This window comes from Cavia porcellus, unplaced genomic scaffold (genome assembly GCF_034190915.1).
Source record: "Cavia porcellus strain 051 isolate PalLab524CR breed Dunkin Hartley unplaced genomic scaffold, mCavPor4.1 scaffold_6, whole genome shotgun sequence".
Classification (NCBI taxonomy): Eukaryota; Metazoa; Chordata; class Mammalia; order Rodentia; family Caviidae; genus Cavia; species Cavia porcellus.
The window spans coordinates 104,712,323-104,731,273 of record NW_026947489.1 but is presented as its reverse complement, the minus strand read 5'-3'; the positions used below and the strand labels follow the sequence as shown (position 1 = coordinate 104,731,273).

The following is an 18,951-nucleotide window of genomic DNA, read 5'->3' as shown; positions in this document are numbered from 1 at the left end:
TGCAGTGGACAGTGTCTTATTGCCCTCAGAGGCATGCAGACTGGTCCCCTGGGGCCCGTGGCCCAGGACCCCGCAAGCCCTCACCCTGCTGCACCCTTCCGCCTGGGTGGACTCTACTGGGGGACTGCACAGGTGCTGCCATCCTGTGGGCCCAGGGCCCTGCTACTCCTGTGAGGCCAGTGAGCATGCTGACATCTTCCAACGAACTTCTGTGCCACATCACCTGACAGACAGACACCAACTAGCAGCTCCGTCCAGGAAGCTGCATCCTTGAGGCACCTCAGTGCCTGCCTGGCCAGCAGCAGAGCTCAACTGCCTGCCTGTGTCTCCCACCCTGCTCGGGCCCTGCCCCTACCCTGGGGCTGACCAAAGAGGACCCTCTGGCCAGGCCAGCCCCTGCCTTGCCCTCAGGTCCCCAGCATCTGCAGCTAGCACTGCCTGGGGTCAGGTTCAATGAGCATCCCGAGGCCTCCACTTAAAGGGTCTGAGTGGGACAGAGCTGGGTGGTGGGCAGCACCTGGAGTGGGGGTTCACACTGTATCTCGGACACTGCCCTGTGGGCTCTGTCCCATGGACTGGCCCTGCAGGCCTATCATTGGGCTGGTCACCTGGAGCTTACAGTTCGCCGAGCTACCATGGTGCACCCAGGGTCAGGAAGACAGTGCCAGGCCACATGGACTTGGGATACCTGGGACTTCCTGGAGAGCCTCAGTAGCAGGCAGAGCAAAAGGCTGCTGTGGAGGCCCGCAGAGCAGGCTGGCAGGACAGGCCCTGGAGGGGCGGCAGACAGCAGAAGGGGCCCAGCCTCGGGGTGGTGGTCCCCATCTCCACACCTGGCACGGTGACCAGGCCCACTCAGTCCTCCCCTTGGGCTCCAAGCTCATTTCTCCTGCAACATCTGCTGCATGCCAAACTCTGGACCTCCTGGCCACACAGTCAGCTCAGCCAGGCTGCAGCCCGTCTGCACGAAGAGGTGCCAGGCACGGCAACGCCCTGCCCCCACCCTTTCCTGCCAGCAGGAAAGAGCCAAGCTGAGGACACACACAATGCTCTGACCTGAGAGAATTCTGTTTATTACGACTGAACAGATGAACTAAAGCGGTCTCTGCCTCTGCCGCCTGCTGCATCTCCACGAGGAGCCCCGGCCCAACCTGGTCCAGCTTCAGCCCAGTCTCTGGGCCCTACAGGCCCTGACTGGGCTTTGGGAGGCAGCAGAAAGGGGTGACAGGAACAAGCAGCAGGTGTGGGCCCTGATGGGTCACCTCTGCCCCACTCAGAGCCATGAAGAGCCAGGATCCAGGCATGGCCATGGGAGGGTCCTGATAACCTGGTTTGCAGGTCAAACCCCTCAGAGGCCCACCTCCTAAGCAGTGTGTCTCCCAAAGTGACGGGGCCCCAGGGAGGGCACTGTGGGAGGGCAGGGGCCACACCGAAGACCCAAGGGAAAACCCCACATAAGAAAACGCAAATGTCGGTCCAATAAATGTTTGTTGAATGAATGAATGAATCCCAGGCTTGCTGCTACAAACAGCACTCATCCATCCAACAGTAAAGCCAGGAAGCACACTGTGGCCCGGCACGCCTATGGAGCCCATGGTGGGGCGGCCCAAGGCTCTGGCCTTCACTGCCGTTGCGCCTGAGTGTGTGCGCACACGCAGACACGCGGTGGTCTCTTTGCACATGGGCACCTGTCCGGCCCGGGACTCATCTCTCCTTCACATGGTTCTGTGCACCTGATGCCCCACTGCCAGCCCCATCTCTGCCGCTGCCCCCGCTGGGGCTGCTGCACAGCACCTCAGTGAGGTCGTCCATGACAGCAGTCTCTTTGGGGTCGAGCAGGCTGAACTCCCTGGTGAAGAGGATGAAGTGGGCGTACAGTGTGTTCAAGTGTCCATGCAGCTCCAGAGCCAACGTCTCCTTGAAGTGGGCCCAGTAGATGTGGCCCAGCACATGGAACAGGTGCCTGCAGATCTTCTTCACCAGGGCCTCGAAGGAGCTGGGAAACTCTCGGCCTGGGGGGAGGCAGCGCGTCACAGGCTAGGGGGCCCAGCTCCAACCCGCAGCCCACGGCCAAGTGCACAGCCTTTGTGCCCACTGGGAACTCAAGGGGTGCCCAGCCTGGCTGCTGCGGTCTCCTACAGTCTGGCCCAGCAGGGTCCACAGTGCCAGGCTGGTGCTGGGTCTCCAGGGCTCCTGTGTGGGCTCCCTGGCAGCGCAGGGCTTGCTTGGAACTCCTGGCACTGCCCAGGCCTGAGGGCACCGAGGAGGGTGGACTGCAACTGCGACAGTCTCCCTGCAGAGCCACTGGGGAGGCTGTGTGCGGCCTGTCACAGACCCAGGTCCCTCCCCAGGCCACAGCCCCAGTCCCACGTGCTCAGTAGGGTCACCCAGCTGCTCCCCCTCACATCCCACCCAGATACCCTCCAGCCCACAGGATGAGCACCTGCCAGCCCCACTCAGGCAGGGCTGAGGTTCCGGCTTTGAGACATACCGTATTTTGTGGGGAACACATCTTCATCGGTCACCAGTTTCTGCACAGAGCTCATGACAAAGTCGACATACTGGGGGGCTGTGCACTTGACCTTCTTCCCCCTCTCGTCATGCCAGTAGTACTGTCTGTGGGGATGGAGGCCAGTCGGTGCCTGCAGCCACCTCCCACAGCAATGCTGTGCCAGGGCGCCCCTTGGAAGAGTGCTTGAAGAGAACGGGCAGCCTCGGCCTGTGTATGGAAGCCAACATGCCCCTCTGCCTCTACTCTCCTTCTGCCTGGGCTGGGGTCTACTGCACTTTTCCTTCTAACTCTGTGGTCCAGGCTGGCTGTGAACCTTGCCCTGAGAAGCTGGACTGTGCCCATCTTGGTTCCTGTCACATGGGTGCTTCTCTGCCTGGCATTTACTGGGGTGCTTTGGGAGGACCCACTTCTGCTGGAACTTGCACCTGCCCATGGGGTCCAGTGGGGCACCTGCAGTCTGGCCTCTGGCTCCCTAAACACCCATGCAGGGGGCAGCCAGCCCTAAGAGGCCAGGATCAGAGGATGACACACTGGGTGGAAAGCTTAGAATTTTAACTAGCTGATCACATAGACGTGACCATAATCATAGCCACACTGCACACAGAAGAGTTCGGGTTGCCCATGGCACACTGCCTGCTGCCCACACTCCAGGTGTCTCCTCAAAACCCGCCATTGAAGGACTCATGCAGTGTCCCCAGTGGCACGTGCTCTGGGAGCTGCTGCATCACCAGGCCCTCTCAGATGTCTGACCCCGAGACACAGCCCGTTCACCACCGTGCTACTGAGCAACACCTACTTCTCTCTGGTTAAGGGGCAGCTATCACACACCCTTGTGTGGGTCTGTATGGATGCTAGTTTTCTCTTTTCTTTTTTTTGTACTGGGGATTGAACTCACGACTGAGCACTTGTAAGGCAGGCACTTATGTCATAGTTAAATTCCTGGCTGGATGCTAGCTTTCTTTGTGGGAAAGATTTCTAAGGGCAGACACCAGGAAGGGGACATGAGTCCCAGCAAGGATGGGCTTCATCTCAGCAAGCCCTGCAGACCCGTGTGGAGTAGTAGTGTCACCGATGCCTGGGCTGCATGTCCTCGGCATCCTGGGGTTTATACACACGGGGGTGGCGGGGCCTTCCAGCACCATTGCCCTCCCTGCCCCAGCTACTAGCACCTTCCTTACATCCTGATGATCACTGGGGGAGCCGACTCCAAGTCCTTTACCCACTGCAACTGGGGGGTCTTCCCACAGGTGTGCTGAGGGTGCCTCGGGTGTCCTGATCCTGGCAGTGTGTGAACACTTGGTGCCCCCGCGGTGCCCTGAGACTTTGGTTCATAACCTGGATGCTGTTAGTGCATGTGAGAGTTCTTTTCGAGCATTCTGGTCCCACAGTGCAGCAAGAGCGCTCTCCATCTTCTGGACACCACTGGTGTACAGAAGATTTTAAGTGTGCTGGATACCAGTGCCTTGAGCCACTTATGATCTGCAAGATGTTTTTCCATTCTTCTGTTTGTCTCTCCTTTCTCTTAGCAGTGTTCTGCTCAGACCAGAAGTTCTAAATCTTTACAAAGTCCGCTTGATTCTTTTCCAGTTTCACAAAACTCTGCTTACGCCTGGCTGTGCAGATTCTCTCCTGAGCCTCCACACATCATTTTCTGCACAGGGTGCCAGCGCACGCCTGGCTGGGGCTTACACAGGTGCTTCCTGAAAACACTGCCCTTTTCCTACTGAGTTTCCCTGACACCCTTGTCAAAACTCACAAGGCCGCATCTGTGAGTCTTCAGAACCTGCCCCAGACTCAGTCTGCCTGTCCCCTGGCCAGTACCATACTGTTCTTTTTAAAATTGGGACCAGGGATCGAACTCATGACCACCTGCCTGCACGGTAGGTGCTTATGCCGCTGAGCTAAATCCCCAGCCCCAGTACACACTGTTCTAATCGCTGGGGTTTTACATCAAACCTTAAACTCGTGGACTCTTTCATTCTTGTTTCAGAATTCTCCTCCTGATGGGTGATATTCCTAACAGTACGAATACATCTGAGTACCACACGGATCTCTTAAAATTCTCATGTTCCAGTCTGCAGCACACATGCTGCCTCTGTTTTCTTCTGCCTTAAGATTTAGGTTTCTTATACGTATTTGTATCATGATTTTAAGTTTTTATCTGATGGAAACTCTGCTTTTAAAATTATCACCTAATGGGTTCTTGGTTTTTGTTTTTTTCGTTTTTATCGGTACCAGGGATCGAACTCACGATTGCCTGCTTGCAAGGCAGGTGCTTATGCTGCTGAGCTAAATCCCCAGCCCCACCTAATGGGTTCTTATAAATTAAAAATAAAACTCACAAAAATCCTGGTAGCTTTCCCAGCTACTGTGCCCTTCCACGTGAGTTAGAACCAGCTGGACCAGAATCATAAAACCCTGATGGGACTCTGATGGGAACTGCACTAACACAACAGACCTGCTCCGCCTACAGGACTTACCCTCCTGTACGCTGCGTCTCCCCATCCACTGGCCCACTGCACCCTTGCCACTTACGCTGCTGAGTTCCTGCCTCACTGCCGTAGGATTTCCAGGCACGGACCCTGTGGATGCTAAGCTTACACCTAAGTGTCTCACTGGTTAGAGCTACCAGAAACGGCACTGCTTTACTGGCTCAGGCTTCCAGCTGTCCACTAGTAGTATGAAAACTATTTTTTCTGGCATGCTGACCTGGCTTTATGTTTTTATTGCTTGAGTCCTTGAGACTTTCACAATCATGTTCTGTATAAATAGCAACAGTTTTATTTCTTCTTTTCTAAATTGGATGCTTTTTGTTTCTTTTGCTCCCCAGGGTACCACTAAACTTGAACTTTTGTTTTCCAAACTATTATTGGCCCACTGGAATAAGCTATGTAATTTATATGCATAGAGGGCTTTAGAAGATGTTTCCTTACCATCTTTTTAACATGTGCTGAGTTTATAGCTATGTTCTCATTCTTTATATCTGTCATCTGCATGGTCTTTTTATCTTTATGTCTTGCTAAAGGTTCACTGATTTTATCGATACTTTTAGACAAGCAAATTTTGGTTTGACTTCCCTACTGTTTTCAGAAATCACTTTTAAGACTTACTTCCTTTGTTTTGCTCAATTTTGGTTGATTTCTTTTTTAAGATGGAAACTTACCATCATTGATTTGAGATGTTTATAAAACAAACATCTATAAATTTCCCTCTAAGAAGGGAAATTTGTTACACTCACAATTCTGACTGTAATTTCATATGTGTTTATTTTAAAATAGCTTCTAATTTTTCTTGAGACTTTCTGACAACAAATTACTCAGGACTGTGCTGACTCCCAGTGCCTAGTTTCCCAAGACTGAGCTCCAGTTGAACTCCCATGCAATCAGGTAACTTACACAGTAGCTTCAGTTCTTTAAAAACGGTAAGGGCTCCTCCATGAGCTACAGTGTGATCTATTTTGGTGAACACTCCTCTCGACTTTGACAAAAACATGTACTCTTCTGCTGAGGCTGAATGGCCTGCTGCACCCCTCCGCCTGGGGGTGTGGCAGTGTCGCCTGGTCGCAGCTCGGTTTTCCCAGAGAGCCCCACATATGGCTTGCACAGCTTTGTGCTCTGCCTGGCGAGTCAGACCTTTTCTAGCACAGGCACGCTCTCTGCCTTGAGCCTCCTCTTGTGCCTTGGCTGTGGGAACCCGCTCACTTCAGTCTCCTTCCAACTGTCTTCTTGGCTTGTCTCTTCCTTATGGCATTTAAAGTGATGCTAGTACTTGAGTGTCTGTGTCCACAGACACTGAGGGTAAATCTCACATCCCAAGGAGATGGGGTCCGAGGTGGAGCTCCTGGGAAGAGCAATCTGCCTGTGACAACGCCCAGAGAGCACCTCGTGGAAGGCCTGGCCTCCACTGGACGCCAGCCCTGACTGCCCCTCCTGGACCTGGAATTCCAGCCTCACTTCTGTGGTTTTGAAGCCACTGTCTAAGGCATTTTGTTTCAGCAGCCTGTATAGCTAAGTGAGTTTCTTGTAGAAACCACATAATTGGCCCCATAAAAACTTCTTCCTAAGAAACCATTCTCATAAACACTGTCTTCTAATTGTGTCTGCACCATGCATGTTTACTGTAACTTTTGATCTGTTTGGATTTTAGATTTACCCTTATTTGCCTTTGCTCATTCCCTCTGCTTTCCACCTCTTGTACTTCCTTCTAGCTTTTTCTTGAACTACCTGAATTTTTATTAGTACTCCATTTTAATTTACCTGTTAAAATTCTGTATCTCTTTCTCCAGTTTCAGAGGTTGCTCAAAGGGGTACAAAGCACATACTTGGCTTTCACACTCGATTCCCCATTCCTGTGTGGCCACTCCCCTTCTGCCATGGCCCTCACACACTGTAGACCCTCCGGCCAGTCCTGGCTTTTGCTCTTCCTTCTGAGGCCTGCCTGATTCTGCCAGCTGAGCTTCACGGGAGCCTGTGCTCCTGCTGTTTCTGTGGCTCCTGCTCCACGAATGCTCCCTGGAGGACTCTTGACGGCTCTTACTGAGGTCTGGGGAGACGACACACTTCATTTACCTTTGTCACTTCTCCTTCATTGCAGATCATGGTCTCTCATGGATGTGGATTTGGGCAACCTTTGCTTTGTCAACACTTGTGATGGGTGGAGCTCTGTGGGCTACAGTGTCCCTACCATGCTAAGGGCCTTTTCTCTGCCCAGTGCAAGCTTTGCAGAGCATGTCTGTCCCCATGGCAGGGCTCCACACTGACTTCTGCCCTGTTCTGATCTTAGTCCCATCCTCTCTCGCCCCCTTGGATTCCAGCACTGATCTTTCTGAGTTGTCTCTGGGTATTGACAGGATGGAGGTGGGGCCTGTCTTGTTTCCAGAGGTGGCCTTCCAGGCTCCTGGCCTGGGAGCCGAGGTCCCCACACAAAGCCAAGCTCTGCTCTGGACAGCCCAAGGAAGGAGGCACTGACATCACCCTTTCGGGATGGTGCATGCACATACGTGTTCATGTGTCTGCATCTGGCCCTGTCCTGTGTGTCTGATGCAAGGAGAGAAGCTTGGCTGCAGCCCGCCAGGCTAACCCTTGGGAGACATGGCCCTCTGCGTGTGCCACACCAGCACAGCATGGGGAGCAAGCCATACCATCTGCATTCTCCTACCCACAACACAGGTAGGGTGTCCAGTGCTGAAATGAGTATCCCTGTGGGAGCTGCCAGCACCAAGTCTGTCAGGCAGCCATCAGGAAGGCACCTCGGCCCCTATGAAAATGTGCCTGCTTGCATCAGCCATGCCATTCCTCCCAGCACACGTAAGTCTGGAAAGCAGCTGGTACAGAGGAGTGCTTCCCTGTGTTGCCCTGCAGCCTCATGGAACCATACCTGGGCATCCTTTTCAGAAACATCCATGCCTGTCAGCCTCCTGCTAGCTCCTCAGAGCTCTGTGCCCAAGCAGGGAGCCTGAAGACCAGGCTGCCAACCCGATAGACAGGCGGATACATAGAGAAATGCCCAGCCCCAAGCTCTGCCCGACTCTAGGTAAGCCTGCAGTCTGGGCCTCAGAGAGCCTAGCAGCAAGGCTGATCAAAGACCATCCCGCCCCTCCCAGGGCGGTATGAGCAGGGCGCTACTCACGTGTTGCACACGGCCATCGTCTGACATGTCTCTCCTGTGCAAAATTCTGAGATTGTGCTATACTGCAGGTTGATGTGGTGGAAAAATGTTGTTGCTGGAAGAGAAGGAAAGGGCCAGGTTTGAAACACCCTGCTTCCACTCAAGTCTGCCTCTCTCCATATCAGGCTACTGGGCAGAGGCTGGGGTCCTCAGGATGGGGACAGGGGTGGGAGCCTTAGGGTCCTCCCCACCAGCCCACTCACTGTTACTGGCCAGCCACTCATTGAGGTCAATCTCCCGGGGCAGCATCACCAGCTCCTTGAACTCAAAGTCGGTGATCCTGGATTTAGTATGCTCTGGCTCCAGGTACACCTTCTTCTCTTCCCCAGCAGGCTTCTTGCCATTGGGCTTTGCTTTAGATTTCCTGCCAAGAGAGAAGGGATTGAATGGTCACCATGTGCTGGGCCTCAAGGAGTGCCCTGCTGTGATTAACCGCATGGTGGCACAGGTGAATGGGGGCTGCCCAAGCCCCTGGAGGGAACTGCTCCTCTGCCAGGGTTAAGCTGCTCCAGGCAGGAAGCTGTGGGGCAGCCTGTAGGGAAATGAGGCCTCTAGCTTGCTGCAATCTGGGCCCACGTAGGCAGGTGGTGGTCATGCTGGCACCTATGTGACTTAACTGTTCATCTGTCCTGGTTGATATAATAAGCCTCAACACAGGACTGTTCTCAATGCAGGGCTGCCAGGCTGGCAGCAGGGTGGGCATCGCTCAGCTTGGCAGAGGATCCCAAACTCTACAATGTGAGCCTCCCTCAGAAGGCTGTTTTCTTGAGCCCTGAGCAGAGCTCCTTGAGCCTGCATGTCCTCTCCCCCAAACACCAGGAACTCACTGCATCACCCCATTGCACACTGGCAGATCATCTCCTCAGGACAGCTGGCCCCAAAGGTTGCCAGTGTGACAAAAGCCCCAAAATACCACCTGGATACCCTGGGGTCAAGGCTGGCCTGGGAGGCAGAGGACCAGTTAGGTCCTCCAGTACTGAGCTGTCCCACGTCACCAGGGAGACCATGCAGGCACCAGCTCTTCAGGCCTTGCAGATGACCTCTGAGTACCAGTTGGCAGGTCAGGGTGCTCTTATGCATATTCCACATGAGTCCCAGAGAAGGTGCACAGGAGACTGAGACACCGTGCAGCACCCCAACCTTTCCACTGAATATACCGTGAGGCAGGGTGGTGTGAGAACCCAGCTTTGCCAGAGGAAGGACCACAGGCTCAATAAGCTTGGCTCTTGTTTGAAAAACAGTTCTTTTCCAAAAAACCGTGTCGTTGTATTAACATGCAGTGGCTTGGCAAGCTATGCTTAATGAATATCTGTAAAGTGTTTTGTTTTCACTGCCGGGGCTGGTGACACATACCTGTAACCCTGCCACTCTGGGTGCTGAGGTGAAAGTCTGTCAATTTGAATCCAATCTGGGCAACTGAGCAAGACCTTGTCTTAAAATTTTAAAAAATAATAAAACTAAAAAATGGGCTGGGATGTAGCTCATTGTGAAGCTGGGTTCAATCCCCAGTGCAGTTAAACAAAAAGAAAAAACAAATAAACAAGTAAGTAACTACATGTCTGGTTTTCACCTGAACAGAGCAGCTGTCAGGCACTGAGGTCACTGAGCAATATGTGCTGTGGCCACTTCCTCCAGGTCAGCTGCCCCCTAGCGTCGGGGCCTCACGCCTGCTGCTTGTCTGCTAAGTGAGTTTCTAAGTGGCAGGGCAGAGGAAGCCTTGGAGCCTGTCAGCGAGAGGCTTGGCCTGGGCCTTCTGGGAGTGCTACCCAGCCTAGACAATGTTCTCACAATGTCTCCACCTGTCTCATGGCCACATGTGCACCCAGGAGCAGAGGGGTGACTGACTGGAAGCCTCCATAGGGAGCTTGGTGGCCAAGCTGGGCTCCACTAGGCATGACTCAGGGGACCCCAAAGGGAGCATGAAGATGCTGGGGGAAGGGGAGCCTTATGGCCTCTGAGGATCCCAGGGGCAGCAGTGAGCCTTTTGTACAGCGTGGCTTAATCTCCTGCGCTCACCAGAACCCCTGAATTCCTTAGCAGTAAACATCATGACTTTTATAAAACCGGGTGTAAGCCAGCACTGACCAGTATGAGTCACCCTTGTTAGACACTCGTAAGGAGGGAGTACTGCCCCTACAGTAAGATCCAGGGCAGGCCCTCAGCATGCCCTAGTGTGGGTGCCCACTTGAGGAGACAGGGCCTCTGTCCAGGAAAGTAGGTCAGGGAGTAAGGGAAGATGCTGACCGCATGAGGAGGGGCCCCAACTCCCGGAAGGCCTTTCCAGGAGCACCCGCCTGGCTGCACAGAGAATGCCCATGGGAAAAGATGCCAGAGGCATGATCACTGCAGCCATGGCCTTTTCCTGGCTGGGCTGTAGCCAGGGGCTGGCAGGAGGTAGCCTTGGCCCTGGGCTCAGTCCCTGTCGAGGAGTTAGTAACCCTAAAATGGAGGCAGCCCAAACCTTGCGTGCCTTCTTCCGAGTGGTCAGACAGTGAGAGATAGTGCCCAGGCTGGGCCCGTGGTCCTGCTGGCCCAAGAACACCGAGGCCAGCCAAGCTGCAAGGTACCAGAAAGGCAGCCTGCTCCGGCCATGTCTCTGTCCTTCACCAGCCACAGGCAGGGGGTGAGGGGGGTGGGTTGAAAGGTCTTTGTAACTCTGACCATGTCCTCTTTTTTTTCCTGTCTGTGTTTTGAAAGGTTGCTGATAGTTTATTTAAGAGACAGAGGGGAAAAAAATGCACCCTCAATGCCAGGGAAATGTTTCTCTTTCAGCTTCTCACAGTAGATACTGGCCTTAAAAGGCGATGTATGTTTGGTCTCTGCTGCTGGGCCAAGAGTGGCCAGTGCCAGGCAGAGGACAGATCAGGGCCCAGCCCGAGCCCAGAGTGCCCAAACATACAGCAAGCTCTGGGACAAGGCACCTGGAGTCCTCTGTGGCTGAAGCACAGGCATGGATACATGGCCGCCAACACTCTGGGTCTGTGGCAATGGCCTGGCCCAGCAGTCTTCGGGAGGAGCTCTACAGATTCCTTGGGATATGTCCATTTCCTGCTCCCAGCACTTCTCTGAGCTCCGGTATTGGGTTTGGTGTGTGCAGAATTCAAGTACCACTCTGCTGGAAAGCCCAGGCCAGCCTGTAATCCAACCCTGGGCATTGTGAGACAGGCCCAAACCCCACATCCACAGGGCAGGTGCTGCCTGGGGTCTTGGACTTGGCCCTCACCACCAGGCAGAACCCCCATTTTGGGTTCAGACCCACCTGGACAGCCACATGGGCTGAGCCCAGTCTTCCTCCGGAGGGGCCATACTGCATGGCAGGGCAGACTGCAAGAGGGGGGAGGGCGCACCAGGATCCCAGACCAGCTTCTGATCCACTTCATGCTCTGTGAGCAGCAGGCAAAGCCTCCTCGAGGAACCAGGCACCCCCCGGCCCTTGGGTCTTGCTCTCGGGGCCTGCCCAGGGGAACTGCCCTGTGAACAGTTCTGCCATGCACCCGCAAGTGGAGCTTTCCAGACTGAGGCCGACTTCCCACTCTGGCTCCCTCTGTGACACCACGGGGTCCTGGGCTGGGTACTGGTGTCTTGCTTCCTTCTGTGGGCAGCACCGCTTTGGAACAAACAGGCAGGTGCACATGGAGCCCCTCCTCCAGATTCGCTCTGACTTCATAAACCAGGGACAGCCTGGGGTCCCTGCACTTCGAAACAATCTTGGTGCCAGACTAAGATGCTGTGGACTCCTAGTCTCAGAACTTTCTCTTGCTGAGTCCCACAGGGAACGACTGAGGTGCACACACACACACACACACACACACATACACTCGGCCCAATGCTACTTCCGGAAGGACTTGGAGACATGATGGAGATAAACAATAAAAGATTTCAAACCATGCTGTTTTCCGTCCCTGGAGGGGCTCAGCTAGGACATCAACTCTGTTGAACCTGTCCAAATCTACCTGCCAAGGGCCTCCATCCTTAAGGCCACCTTTGGACTACCTGTTATGAAACGGATTCTTTTACCCTGGGCCCAGAGGCCCGCCCAGGCCATGGCCTTGGTGGCCTGGCTATCCTGCCAAGCAGTGACTCCGTGGGCTTCCCACATGGTTCACTGTGATACCTGGAACAGAGGGAGAACAGAGACTACTCTAATGGGCCTAGGGCAGCAGTGCCAGGCTTCAGCCCACCCATAACACTGCTACAACTTCCTGGGATGAAGGAAGCCCCCAGCCCAAGCCCCTGCCCACCAGCTGGACTGAGCTTGGGCTCTGTAGGGTAGCCACCACCTGTGTGAGACGACCAGTTCCTACTAGGATCCCTCTTGTCCTGCCCCCACCACACTTGTCTGACTGCACACCTCATCGCTGGTCCTGATACCTTCACTGCCATAATGGACAGACAGAAACTCCATCAGAGGCCCCACATGGCAAACTTACTCAGTCCTTTAAGGCCTGTCAAAAGCCACACCTCGTTCCAGTCAGCCACACCCTGTGAGGTGGTGTCCATCAGCCTCCATGGCATCAGATGCAAGTTGATCTCTGCTACCACAAGGGTGCCCTGCCTGACATTCCTAGTGGCCAAGGAACAATGGAAGCTTGTGGATTTTAAAAATGGAATTTAAAAATAGTTTGTTTTTTTTTTCTTTTTCTTTTTGAAACAAGGTCTCGCTATGCAGTTTAGGGTGGCCTTGAACTCACTTTGTAGCCCAGGCTGGTCTTAAACTTGCAATGATCCTCCTGCCTCAGCCTCCTGGGTGCTGGAGAACATGCATCAGCCACCATGCTTGGCTAAAACACAGCAAATCTTTGTGGCATCTGTTGAGTTGGGTAGGGGGCACAAGGCAGGGGCAGCTGCCCTTAGCAGGGTGGTGTGGCTGCGGAGGCAGAAGCAGGACCCTGGAGAGACTAAAGACTAGGGCTGGCAGGGAGTAGTTCCATGAGGTACCACTCACAACACAGCACCCCAAGAAAAGAGTGGCCAGCGTAACATGTGGAGTAGGGGTGGTACAAAATGCTCAGACACACAAGTCCTCAGCCCCGGCCTGAGTGAAGAGGACCTGCACATTTCCCAGCCAGCTGGCTGGGCACTGCTCAGCCCCAACCCAAGCTGAGGCTCACACGACCTCTTTCCCACCACTGGCCAGCACCTCCTTCAAGGACAGGACATGGGCTCAGCAGGACCCTGCTCCCTGGCTGAGTACTCCCAGTCTTCCTCCTATCTGCCAACCACTACTCAACAAGGACAGCAGAGTGGACACGCTGGGGAGGTGTCTCCCACTGCCAGCTCTGTGAACGGAAGTGAGGCCCGAGTCTCCATGTAGCCTAAACTGCATTTCTAAAACCGGTAGTCCCTGTCTGGATGGTGTCCTCACTGCGTCTCCCACCCATCCCTCAGCACCTCTGCATGGTGCAGGCTCAGCTGCCCAGGCACTGTGGAGAGGGATGTACGGGTGTGGTTGTCCTAACTGTGGCCCCACAGACCAGGCACACTTTCACCAGCCTCTCGAGCCCCCAACACACTAGGAGATGCACTTTGCTGGAAAATGTCCAGATGGCAGGGAAAGGGACAACAGCTCAGAGCCAAAGGCCCATGCAAGTCAGGTAGTCCTGTAGCCCCCCATCTCTAAGGCCCAGCTACAGCACCTGTCCAGGGAGACCTCCCCACCTTAGTGGGCAGCCTCTGAGTTAGGGAATGCCTGCAGGTCGGTGCCACCTTTACCTACCATAGGTGTACAGACGCATATTTGTGCACACACGCATACCATCGAAGTCAGTACTGTCCCAGATTAGAGTGGGATGTCACCTGCCCACCCACACGTCCCCAAAATCTAATGCCTTCGTGCCAGAACCAGACAGCTGGCTCCCTGGTTTCCACCTGGACTTTGTCTGAAGCCCACCCAGCCACATGCACAGGAGGTTGTGCTGTGGGCAGTTTGTCCAGGAAGACAAAGATGGAATGAGAGGCACCTTGTGATGACTAGGCGCACAGGAAAGGGACCCCAGGACTCCCTGGCAAGGTCCCACTCACTGCCTCACCAAAAGCCAGGTGAGGCAGGGGCTGCAAAGGAATATTGGAAAAGCAAGTACAAATACTCGGGGGTGAGACACCCTGAGATGACAGGCAGATTCCTGTGCTGAAGGGAAAGACCACCACCCAGAACACACAGGCTAAGTGACCCTGTCCAGGGTCCAGACATCAAAGGCCTGTCCAGAACTCATGCACCTACCCATATGTGCCACTCACATGCCAGCATTCATATGCTAATGTACACATGCATCAATACCCTAACGCCATATATACATGCCACACCCACTCACAACTAGGTGACATGCACCAACACGTGTGTTTTCAAGTACATATATACACCAAGCTAGAGGTACCATGCAGATCAGAAAAACAGGCCAGAAAACTGTCAGGAACAGCAGTTTTGGCAACTGCCTCTATAGCGATTAGCTGGCAGTGGGGATCTGGGGGCACCCCACATTACCTCTCTGGATAAGGGCCACCACTACCTCAGAGCATCAAAGCCCCGCCTGCTGGTGGTGAAGGGCCTCCAGCGCCAGGTATGACCCTATGCCAGTGAAAGACAATGAGCCAGAAAGACCACACCAGCCATTGGGGTTCAGTGAGTTCAGGGTTCCCTCCTGGGGTTCAGAGCAAGGCTCTCTTCTAGGACAACAGCAAGTGCAGGTGGTTAAGGAGAAGCTCAGTAGGCAAACAAAGTTCCAGACCAGCTCTGGCTTCTCCTGGGCAGTGCATAGACCCCCTGGGGCTTTGAGGCCTGTAGGCTGCATCAGCCATCTAGCCCAGAGCTGACCAGTGCTGTTTTCCCTGGAGGCAGCTAGGATGTTACCTGAGTACTTTGCTGACTGCCTGAAGCACCATTTTGTAGCAGAATCCAGTTTTAGGGGGCTGGCCGAGCAGAGCTCTGTCTGTGGGGAGACCACAGTGATCCCCAAACATGATGGGGGTACTGCTGAGCTGGTGAGTAGGGGCCAGCCCAGGCCGGCTGCTCGGTTCCGTCCCTGGCTCCCTTGCTCGGAAGTGCCCTCCGCCCTCAATCTGGGCCAATGAGGACGACTGCAGAGAAAAACAGCTGCTCCCTCCACAGAACAGGGCCCGGAACTGGCCAGACTCAGGAGTGGCAGAATTGCTATGCAGAGCTGCTGGGCGGAGCTGCTGAGCAGGGCTGCTGAGCAGGGCCAGGAGGAGGGACCTGGGAAGAGCCTGCCAGAGAGGCCCTGAGTTTCGCATCGAGGAGACAGATGGCAGCCCTGGCCTCATCTCAGTACAGGAAACCAGGAGGCAAGCTGGGGTCCCTCCCAGCAAGCACCCTCATACCAGGACAGACAGGCAGTGTGGACACAGGCTGTTACTTCTCCAGGTGTCTGCACAAAGGCTTGACTGGCTCCTGGAGCACTGAGAAGGCCCTATACTTGCCCTGGGCAGGTCTGCCAGGTGGGACCACTGCCACCACAGGCCAGTGCTAAACAGAAACATCAGAAACACTTCCTCATGGCTGCTCTGCTTACAGCTGATCACCAAGCACCAAGAGCAAACTCCTAGAGGGAGACACTCCCACCACATGCATGGGTCTGGGCCCACAGCAGCTACAGCATGTGCAAGGAATTGGCAGAAGCTCCCACGGTACATTTGGAACACTGTCCAGTCTTCCTGCAATCTAGAGATCTGGCCCTTCCCTCAGTCCTTCCCACAAAGTCCTCTGCAGCAGGCATAAGGTGGGCAGAAGCAGGGAAAGAAGCAGAGGAATGTTCCCAGAAGCACCCATGCACAAGGGCTCCAGTCCGGCTTATATCTACACACAGGGAAGAAAGCTTTGGTTTTTCCTCCTGTCCTTTTTCCATCCTAGACCCCATTCTGGACCCCACTGAACATAGATGTGGGCCTGGGGTTCCTCTTGGCTGCGACAGTTTCTTGCTCTCCATGACTAGACATCTGGGTGGTTCCAAGGGTGCACTGTGCGGCCCCTGAACTGGGTTTTGACTGGTGTTTCTCTCAGGGTTGGACTGGGGCTGTGGTTTGGGAGGAACACCAAAGGCCAAGTGCCTCCATACTACCTCCCATCAAGGGAACACACAGGTGCCGTGCCCCATCTCCGTCTGGGTGTGTCCGGTTTCCAGCTACAGTGACTTGTCCCTTCTCAGGAGGAAAGTCTTGCTGTGCAGTCATGCACAAGGGGTGGAGAGTTCTCAAGTTCTCACCAACTTGAGGGTGCAGCATTTAAATGATTTATTTGGAATTTTCTTCCATTTATTAACTGATTGACTCACTTGTATCAGTGTAGAATCGCAGGTATTTATGTCATACTTTGAGTTGAAATTAAATATAACTTTACTCTGCTAATCTGATTCACCAGCTCTGGTTCCTGGTGGGGAGCCCTGTTGCTACATGGCCAAATCTGGACCCTTCCACACAGAAAGTCCAAAGTTCGTCTGGAGCACTCCCTGCCCCAGCCAAGGAATCAGCTGCTTCTTCAAGGAGTCCTGGTTGGCTCCGTAGGGAGTATTAAAAATGAGGACTTGGGTGCTGAGGGTATAGGTGACCTCAGGCCCTCTCAGCCTCAGAGCACAGAGTTATGCCTGCAGGCACACCTATTCATTTAACACCTGCTCGCCTCTGTGCAGAGCCCTCTAGGAAGGAGTCCCCCACCCCAGGCCCCTGCTGCGGCTCCCCACACAGGTGCAGGGAGGTTGGCTGCTTAGCTGTACACAGGAACAGTGTCCTAAGAGAGAACAAAGAGGATGGTGACACCCTGTAATGATTAAAACACATGCATGAAACAGATAGGAACAGTAGCCCAATCTATCAGAATTAGAAAATCACAGAAACAATGACTTAAAAGAGTTAAAGAACTCAAAATAAGAAACAGAAATGAGGAGGCAGTCTGAACTTTAGAAAGGACACAAAACCAATGCCTAGTAAAGTGGAAAAAGGAAAGGATGGATTTTTGGAGGAGTAAAAGAATGAGCGCCTGCTTTCACCACCACAGAAAGATGGGTACTGGCCTTGACTCCTTCCACTGCCAAGGGCAACCCTGGGAACACAGCTGCCTCAGAGGAGGGTACTGCACAGGGTGGGGCAGAGGGTTCCACAGCTGGTGTGGTCAGGCTGCTGGAATTTGTAGGGTGGGACAATTCAAGGGGCAGAACAACAGAGAAGGGCTGTAGCCACACCTGTGAGTAGCTGAGGGGATGCAGGGCAAGTCACCACAAGGCTAGCGCTGGCAAAGAATAACTGTAGGAAGCATGCACTGAGACTCTAGAGGGAACAGGAGTCAGGGACTAGAAAGGGCAGCATTCAACCTGGAAACAGAGGGGCCTGAACAGCAGCTGGAAACAGGGGTTTCTCTAGTCCTTCCCTAAAGAAGCTCCAAAAGAGAGTCCCATTGGCCTGCAGCAGGCATGGCACTTCCAGGAAGGCCCACGGGTGGAGACTGAGCAGCTGTGCCAGTGTAATATGTAGTGTATGAAAGTCAACTCATGGGCTAGGAGACAGAAAAATGCAACCTGAAAACAGAAGCCAAACATCAATGCAAACAAGAGCAGAAATAAAAAGAAAAAAAAGGAATCTTTTTAAACAAAGATCTAGCAAAAACAAAACAATAACAACAACAACAACAAAAAGGGTCTAGCTCAGTGGTCTACTGTCTGTCTCAGTTCAAACCCCAGTACAATGAAAAACAAACAAAAAAGAACACAGAAATCCACAAATCACACTGTGATACTGCCATGAGCGACATTACAGCAGCAATCCGGAAAGGGTGGTAAGAGAAAGCGTATCAGGGCAGTGACACAGAGGGGAAATAGGGTGAGGTGAGGAGCCAGCTGGGCAAGGTGGAGAAATGTGTATGGCCAGAGCGCAAGCTGGTTGAGGCGTGGGAGACACTGTGCCTCGAAGGCTCTAGGTGGGGATAGGATGGGAGGTCCTCTGAAGGACAGCCTCAGAGTGCTGATAGCCAGGTCCACCGATCTCCTCAGGGTCCCTCTGGCTATGCTGTGGGGGTGGGCATGTGGACAGAAGCAGCAGGTGGAGGTAGCACAGCAGAGGGCATTGAGGCTGTCCTAGAGACCACTCTGTACCGCAGCAGGCCCCTGTGCGTCACAACTATGCTACCCTGGCTCACAGTTCTGGAGGTGCAAAGGTTGGCACTGGTGACCTGTCTTATGCACTTGCGGAGTGCCAGACTTCAAGGCTGTGCCCAATCCGACTGGCTTTTCCCCCTCTTCTCAGGCCACTAGGACTCAACCATGGGGCTCTGCCCTTATGGCTTTAACCCTAATCACTTCCCAAGAGCCCTGCTTCTGAACATCAGGGTCAGATGAAGCTTTCATTCTCTTAATACCTCTCCCTGGGCATTAAGCTTCAACACCGAATGCTTGGGGGACACATGCACTGTTCGGACCACAGCCACACCTGTCAGGACGGCCTCATCAGGTGCTTCATCAAGTGCTGGCTAGGACCTGGACATCTGAGCCTCTCCTCAGATGCTGGAAGGAGTGCACATGGCACAGCCACTCCAGCAGGCAGTCTGTCGGCACCCTGAAGGCCAGGTCCACTGTTCTACTGCCACAGCCACCTGTGTCCTGGGCAAATGCAAACAGAAAAATACAACAGACAGCCATACAAAGCCTAGCTCCATCATGATGCCCAGCACTGCATAGGTGGTGAGTGCACAGCTACCACAGCTTGTATGGTGGAGCACTATACAGCAGTGGAAGGAAACAAATACTGACAGAACAATATCATCCTGAGGGAAA

The 18,951-nt window shown here is 53.9% G+C and overlaps 1 protein-coding gene across 6 annotated transcripts in view; it reads right to left on the bottom strand.

The window, feature by feature from the left end:
• Window positions 1–1,052: 1,052 nt before the first annotated feature.
• Mob2 (MOB kinase activator 2) overlaps window positions 1,053–18,951 on the bottom strand; it is a 57,810-nt gene continuing 39,911 nt past the window's right edge. For 3 of the 6 annotated variants that reach the window (XM_005001847.4, XM_063251954.1, XM_023563260.2), the window contains exons 2-5: window positions 8,383–8,543; window positions 8,141–8,234; window positions 2,492–2,616; window positions 1,053–2,012 (exon numbers count right to left, since the gene is read on the bottom strand). In XM_005001847.4, the coding sequence (XP_005001904.2) occupies window positions 1,705–2,012; window positions 2,492–2,616; window positions 8,141–8,234; window positions 8,383–8,543 (688 nt within the window). In that variant the 3' untranslated portion in view covers window positions 1,053–1,704. Of the gene's footprint in view, window positions 2,013–2,491; window positions 2,617–8,140; window positions 8,235–8,382; window positions 8,544–11,438; window positions 11,787–15,026; window positions 16,542–18,951 lie in introns of those variants that run through there. The other 3 variants (XM_013148051.3, XR_010048435.1, XM_003465688.5) reach the window with 3 other exon arrangements.